Raw genomic sequence first — 7491 nt, forward strand, 5'->3', positions numbered from 1 at the left:
CAATCCATGAACACGGGATGTCTTTCCATTTATTTATGTCTTCTTCAATGTCTTTTATCAATGTCTTATCAGTGGCTTTTATTCTAGTCACAGAGTTGTGCTGTGACTATACTATCACCACAGTAAATTTCAGAAAATTTCCATCATCCCAGGTGGAAACTCTGCACCCCTTACTTGTCATCCTCCAGTCTCCCCAGCCCCTGGCAACCACTAATCTACTTTTGTCTCTGTGGAGTTGCCTTTTCTGGGCATATAAACGGAATCCTGCAATATGCGGTCTTTTGTAACTGCGTCTTTCACTTAGCCTAATGTTTTCAAAGTTCATGCATGTTGTAGCATGTGTCAGTACTTCATTTCTTTTTATTGTCAAATGATAGTCCACTGTTTGGATGTACCACATTTAGTTTAGCCATTCATCAGTTGATGGATATTTGGGTTGTTTCCACTTTGGGGCTATTGTGAATAATGCTGCTATGAACATTCATGTACAAGTTTGTGTGTGAACATATGCTTTCATTTCTCTTAGGTAGCTACCTAAGAATGGAATTGCTGGGTCATCTGGTAACTCTGTAATCTTTGGAGGAACTGCCAGACTGTTTTCTAAAATGGCAGCATCATTTTACATTCCCACCAGCAATGTATGAGGCTTCCAGTTTCGCCATTCTCACTAACCCTTGCTATTATTATCTGGGGACTTTGTTAGAGTCCCTCTGGCTGCTCTGTGAGGAACAGGCTGAGGGAGACAGAGTTAGAAGCTGGAAACCCAGTGAGCAGCGACTATAATAGTCCAAGCTGGAGGGCATGGTGCCTGGACCAGAGTGGGGGCAGCAGAGGAGGTGAGAAGTGACTGGATTGTGGACAGACTTTGAAGATGGAGTTAATTGGATCTGTTGCTAGATCAGTTGTGGGTTGTGAGAAGAGGAGGGGAGTCAAGATTGACCCCAAAGATTTACTATCACCTGAGATGGGTAAGACTGTGGTAGGAGTTTGGCGGGTGGAATTAGGAGCTCAGTTTTGGACCACTGAATTTGAGATACTCTAGACATCCGGGTGACAGTGTTCAATAGGGATTGGGTATTCGATACTAGAATTAGTGTTGGCGTTCACTGCACGTTTCTTTCTTTTCTTTTCTTTTCTTTTAAACATATTTTTTGGGCAGTGCCAGGCGGCGTGCGGGATCCTAGTTCCCCGACCAGGGATCGAACCCGTGCCCCTTGCGTTGGAAGCGCTGGGTCTTAAGCACTGGACGGCCAGGGAAGTCCCACTGCATGTTTCTTTAATAATTAAAGTCAGAACTGAATCTGAATCCAGGGTCTCAGTTTCTCCCTCCAGAAAATGGGGCCAGTAATACCATTGTCATGAGGCTGGGAAATTCCTGTGCAACACAGGGCACGATTGCACATCTGGAAACTAAGGTTATGCGTAGGGTGGAAAGGTCCGCAACTGGGAAGAGAAATGGAGGTTACGCTCCATTCAGTCAGTGTCCCCCTGTCCGTCTCCCCCGCCCCCAGGCTCTGGCTGCCGTCGGAGAGAGGCAGAGGAGACTGGGTTGTCACCCTGTCTTTCCCCGCTCTAAGCTGCGTTTCCTCCTCGGGGGCTGCCCGGGCCAAAACTGCTGATGGAAACCAGCTGCGGAAGGCGCCGAGGTTCGGCGTACGCCCAGGCCCCTCCCCGGCGCCGGCCGACCCCGCTAAGGGAGGGGGACGGGGGCGCCCTAACTCCCCTCCGCTCTTCCGCAGCCGGGCCCGGGGCCCTGGCACGTCCGGCGCGCCTGATGCTTTCCAGATGTGAGCCTGGTTCCCCTCCCCCACCTGGCCCCGTTGCTCCCGCGGGGTAGGAGGGAGGGGAGCTAGAGTCCGATACCCGCCTATCAAATCGCTAGCAGGGACCCCGGCCCGTATCCCCTCCCGGCAGGTCTCGTTTCCCTGTTCAAGCGGTAAAAACCGAATTGGGATGGGCTGAGCGCAGTAGAGACGAGGCTCTCCCCCACCTCCACCTCTTCCCCGGGCTCTGCCTCAGCCCCTCCCTCGGCCCACTCGGGCGACACGCAGCCCCCAGGCCACGCCCCCTCCGGCCCGTCCCCCGAACACTCCCCTTATAAACCCCGCCCCGAACCACCACGCCCCTTTGGCTGCCCGGAGGTCGGGCCCCGAGGTCAGGTCCCTCGGACGCGCCTCCGCCTTCAGGTCCCCTGCGGAGGGCGCGGTCTGAGTTGTCTGTCTCTCTACCCCGCTCTGTTTTGCGTCTCTGGGTGTCTGTGTTTCTGTCTCTGTACTTTTCCGTGTGTCTCTCCTGTACCCCGTACGTCTGTCTCTATGTCTGTCTCTCTCTGCAACCCTCTGCCTGTCTCTGTCTCTCTTAGTCGCTAGGTCTCTATCTCTCCAAATTTCCGTCCCTGTCCCTATCTCTCTCTGCCTCTGTCTCTCCCTGCGTCTCTGTCTCCCTCTCTGAATTTCTGTGTCCCAGGCCATCTTCAATGGTCTCCCTCTGGCTCCCTGCACCTTTCTGCGTCTCTCTCCCACGTCTGCATGCCTAGCGGGACAGCGGGGCGCCCGGCCCTCCGGGTTTCCACGGCCTCCTGCGGCGTGGGCGCCGGCAGGGTGGGCAGCTCGGCGGGCCGCGGGCGCCCCCGTGTGGCCCGCGGGGGGCTGTAAGGAGAGGCCAGCAGGCTGAGTGTGCGCGCCTGGTGCAGAACACTGCGGCCGCCCGTGGGGGACACCGGGAGGTAGCGTGTGACGCCAAGAGACTCACGGTGTGAGTGCGCACCCCTTGAGATCGCGCGCGACGCCAGAGGTTGTGTGTGGCTGTGTGACCTTGGGAGATTTTCTGTGACAACCAGAAACAGGGTGTGACTGTGTGAAATCGTGTTACACCCAGACGTTGTGTGTGACAGTGTATGTGCGGTGACCGAGATGACCTATAGGTGACGGCGTGTGACACCGTGAGGTTGGGTGTCCCTGAGACACTATTTGGGGGATGTTTGTGACATCGAGAAACCATATGTGAGCAAGAGACCAGGTGTGACAGTGTGCAGCGTGGTGAGGACAGGAGAGTCGTGTGTGTCACACGGGCAGATGATGTGTGAGAGAGGGCGAGAGTGAATGCGTGTGACCCACCAAGCAATGATGCGGGAAGTAGTGTGCGGGGCCCCGGGGGCGGGGCAGCTGGGTGTGAGAGAGTGACCACGCGAGTGTGAGACAGGATGTGTCAGCCACACGGATGCCGTATGAGAAGCTGGGTGGGACTGTGTGTAACACAGATCGTGTGGGACGCTGAGACTGGCCCAGTGTCATGACAGTGCCTTAGAGAGTGTGCAACCGTCCTGGGCACTCCGACGGGTGTACGAGAGAAACCTCGTGTGTGTAAGTGTACGTGTGTGACACCAGGAGATTGCGGTGTGAGGGCGACAGCTGTGTGTGACACGTTGTGTAAGGCTCGGCATGACATCTTGAGAGCCTGTGTGCGATCCTGTGCGGAGCTGCGTGTGTATACTTGACACTCTTGAGTTGTGTAAGATGTCACCGGTGAGGACGGGCCAGGCTCGGAGAGACTGTGAGGGGCTGTGTGACTGTGGCGCTCTGGGAGGTTGTGTGCTGAGCACAGCTGGTTCAGGAGACTGTGTGTGCAGCGCCGTGTGGCGCAGCGAGATATTGTGCATATCTGCCAGGGACCGTGAGTGTGAGTCGGCTTGCTGAGAGGGGTCGTCTGGGATGGGGTGACACTGAGGTGGGGGATGTGACAGGGTGGCAGAGCATATGTAATGGAGTGAGAGGCTGTGTGGGACCCACAGGAGAGATTTGTGTGACTGTGGAATAAATGCAGCAGAGCATGGGCGCATCTTGAGAGACTGTCTTTACCTGTGAGTGTGTGTGTGTGTGTGTGTGTGTGTGTGTGTGTGTGTGTGAGAGAGAGAGAGAGAGACAGAGACAGAGATTGAGAGGGGAGACTGCGAGAGACATAGAGGGAGAGAGAGAGGCACAGAAACACAAAGACAAAGAGGGGGACGGACAGACATAACAAGAGGACCCAGAGAGACAGAGGCGAGGCAGCGAGGGCGAAGGGGATGGTGATGGCAGGAGGAGGCGGGTCCTCAGGGACTGTGCCCCAGGAGAGGGGGCGGGGCGGGGCTCAGGGGGGGACCCAGACGCTGCTTCCCAGCCTCTGCCACCCGCCCGCCATCCCAGCCCTGAGCAGCAACAGGTAGGAGGCTCCGGTCTTGGCCCCGACAGCTAGTTCCTCTGCCTGGGAATGAATGGATGCGTGAGTGAATGAATGACTTTATCCTTCTGCCTCTCCATCGGCCCGTCTCTCCCTCTGTCCCTCCATGTGCCCCTCTCTGTCCCCCTTCGTCACTCCATCTCTCCTCCTGCCCTTCCACTTCCTTCTCTCTGTCCCCCTGGCCCTTCTCTCCTCTGTCCCTCCCTTTATCTCCGCTGTCCCTCTCTCTACCGCTCCACTTGTCCCTCTCTGTCCTCTCCCACTCCATCACTCCATCCCAACCCTTCCATCTCCCCTTCTCTGTCCTCCGTCTGTCCCTTCGTCCCCTCTGTGCTTCCCTCCCCCTGTATCACTCTGTCCCTTTCTTTACCCCTCCATCTATCTGTCTCCCTCTCTCGCTGCTCCCTCCATCACTCCGTCCCTCCCCATCTCTCCATCTTTCTAGCCCTCCTCAGGCTCTTTATTCCCCGGTGCCTCAGTCTCTGCCTCTGTCATTTTGTCTCTTCCTCCGCCCCTCTCCCAGTCATGGATGGGTTGCCCCCCCTCTCCAGTCCTCTCTCCGGCTGCTAATGAGCAAGACGAGCCTTTGAGGTGGCCGGAGCTGGGGTGGGGGGGGCTCCCCGAGGGGGGCGGAGGGGGCAGCTGCTGCGAAGGCCCTAATGAGGCCCCCTCTGGGCCCCTCCCGCCGTGATCTTAATTCCTCCTTCTCCCTGGAGCCGCCGCTAATTGGCCTGGGGAGGGCCCCCTCCTGGTTCGTGCTCTATCCCCGGGAGGCGAAGACACCTGGATCCCTGGATCCTGATCCAACACCTGTGGCCCTGTCCTTCTGTCCCTCCCTCCACCCGCCTCTCAGCCTCCCGTCTGTGCTTCCCTCCCGGCTTCCCTCTCCTCTCTGTGTTCCCCCCTCCACCTGACTCTAGGTACCCCATCCGTGCACCCCTCCACCGCTCCACTTGCCCCTCTCCTCTCTGTTCCTCTGTCCCTCTTTCGGCCGGCTTCTTGGTCCCCCATCTGCGTAGATCTTCATCTCTCCCCTTTTCTTCTGTTTTCCTGTCCCTTCCTCCACCTTCCTCTGGGCACCCCTTTCGTGCGCCCTTCCACGCACGCCCCTGTTACTGGGTCCCATCACCACCGCCATCCCTATCTGGGGACCCAGCTTTGCCCTAGCCTGGCCCTCCGCCCCGACTCCCGCCGGCTTTTAACCCTGTCCCCGCCGCAGCCATGTCCAACAACATGGCCAAGATAGCGGAGGCCCGGAAGACGGTGGAACAGCTGAAGCTGGAGGTGAACATCGACCGTATGAAGGTGCTGGGTCGGGGTGGGGAGGAAGGCGGGGGCTCCGGGGCTGGGGTTTGGACCGGTCAGTGTTGGGAGAGGGGCCGGGAGCCGTGGAGAGATCCCCTTCGGAACCGGACAGAACCCGGGGAGGGGGCCTAGGCAAGGGGGCGGAGCCCGATAAGGGGCGTGGCCAGAGCTAAGGCGGGGCCCAAGGGCGGGCCCGGGTAATGGGAGCGGTCCGGGCAAGGGGGCGGGGTCTGATAAGGGGCGGGCCTGACCCGAGGAGGGGCCCGGGCAAAGGGCGGGGCGGGGCGTGAACCTCTCCACCCGGGTCCCCGCAGGTGTCACAGGCGGCGGCCGAGCTCCTGGCCTTCTGCGAGACTCACGCCAAAGACGACCCGTTGGTGACGCCGGTACCCGCCGCAGAGAACCCCTTCCGCGACAAGCGCCTCTTTTGCGTCCTGCTCTGAGCCCTCCCGACAGCTTACCCTCCCCTGGCAAAGTATGAATCCAATAAACGTGGTGACTGTGGTGGGGCCTGTGCTTTCGGGGAAACTGAGGCACGCGCAGAGCTTGGGGCCACCGTAGGGGAGCCGGTGTCCCGTCTCACCCCTTCTGAGTGTGTGTGGAGTGTCTGGCGGGGCGTGAGGTTATGCGGGGTTTGTGGCTGCGGAGGGGGTAGGGGAGGAAATGAGCGCTCCTGGCTCTGGCCTCCACAGAGTGTTCCGCGATCCTGAACTTATTTAATCGACCCAGCAGCTTCAGAAAGCAGCTGGCTACTTGTACGACACCCATTTTTCAGATGAGGAAACTGAGCCAAAGGTGGCTAGGAGATAATGGGGTGAAGACTGGACTCCAGCGCTCCCTGAACCTCTCAGCTGGCCTCTCTTCTCTCCTCCCTCCTGGGTTGGGGGTTCTTAGAATCCCCAGTGTCCACCTTTCTCATCCCCTGAATGATTCCACCCCGTTTTTCCACATCTGGTTAGTCCCTGACACAGGCCCCCCTCTCCTTAAGCACTGAACTTTTCTCTGTTCATTTATTCATTCTTTCAAACACTCCTGGCCCTGTGCTGGTTGAAACTGGGGACACGGCCATGACTGAGACAGTCCTGGCCCTGGGCTCCTGGGGCTCAGAATCCAGTGGGAGAGACAGACCTGTCCCCAGATAGTGATGATTCAGAGTGGGCAAGCCTGGGATGGGGGAATTCAGAGGGAATGCCTGACTCAGCTTGAAGGTCAGGGAGGGCTTCCTGGAGGAGGGAACATCTGAGCTGGGACATGGTGATAATAAAACTTGGGGACCCAGGGAACTTCCCTGGCGGTCCTGTGGTTAAGACTCTGTGCTTCCACTGCAGGGGTCACGGGTTCGATTCCTCGTCCGGGGAACTAAGATCCCGCATGCCGCGGGGTGTGGCCAAAAAAAAAACCCCAAAAAAACGAACACAAAAACTTGGGGACCCAGAGAAGAGAGATGTGTGGCTACGGGAGACAAATTAGTGTATGCATTCCTCCCGATTTCCTTTGTTCTGGGGACACAGGTGACTGTGACAGCCCTGGTTCCTGTCCTGTGTTTCCCATTTCACACATTGGTGGTCTGCAGGACCTACATAGCCTGCAGTTAGATAGGAGTACTTCACATAAAAGTCCATATTTCTGGCTTCTTCCATTTGGAAGGGCTGGTGACTTCAGACCTGCACAACCCTGCAGGGTGACCTGAGTCTATGAGATGGGCCCTGGGCCTTCTAGTTTGCCAAAGTCCCCACCATACCCTATTGTCTCCCAGTTAAGGAGGCTGAGAGTCAGTTACTATTTATCACAGAGTCTGTCCCGAGGGCTTCTTACAGAGGAATGAAGAGAAAGGTAAAATATCTTGAACCCATGTCTCTCTTGAAAATAAAGAAATGCAGACTGGGCTTCCCTGGTGGCGCAGTGGTTGAGAGTCCGCCTGCCGATGCAGGAGACGCGGGTTCGTGCCCCTGTCCGGGAGGATCCCAC

The 7491-nt window shown here is 57.5% G+C and overlaps 1 protein-coding gene across 4 annotated transcripts; it reads left to right on the forward strand.

The window, feature by feature from the left end:
- The first annotated feature begins 1641 nt into the window (after window positions 1-1641).
- GNG8 (G protein subunit gamma 8) lies at window positions 1642-6793 on the forward strand. 4 transcript variants are annotated; one of them, XM_055082720.1, is made up of 3 exons: window positions 1642-1646; window positions 5438-5523; window positions 5838-6093. In XM_055082720.1, the coding sequence occupies exons 2-3, from the start codon at window positions 5440-5442 to the stop codon at window positions 5964-5966; spliced, it is 213 nt and encodes a 70-aa protein (XP_054938695.1). In that variant the 5' UTR covers window positions 1642-1646; window positions 5438-5439; the 3' UTR covers window positions 5967-6093. The 4 variants fall into 4 exon arrangements, with proteins under 4 accessions (XP_054938695.1, XP_028340599.1, XP_028340600.1 ...); XM_028484798.2 differs by lacking the exon at window positions 1642-1646 and adding an exon at window positions 6256-6793 and having other exon boundaries at window positions 1671-5523; window positions 5838-5998; XM_028484799.2 differs by lacking the exon at window positions 1642-1646 and adding an exon at window positions 1672-4200.
- The last annotated feature ends 698 nt before the right edge of the window (window positions 6794-7491 follow it).

This window comes from Physeter macrocephalus, unplaced genomic scaffold (assembly GCF_002837175.3).
Source record: "Physeter macrocephalus isolate SW-GA unplaced genomic scaffold, ASM283717v5 random_236, whole genome shotgun sequence".
NCBI classification, from domain to species: Eukaryota; Metazoa; Chordata; class Mammalia; order Artiodactyla; family Physeteridae; genus Physeter; species Physeter macrocephalus.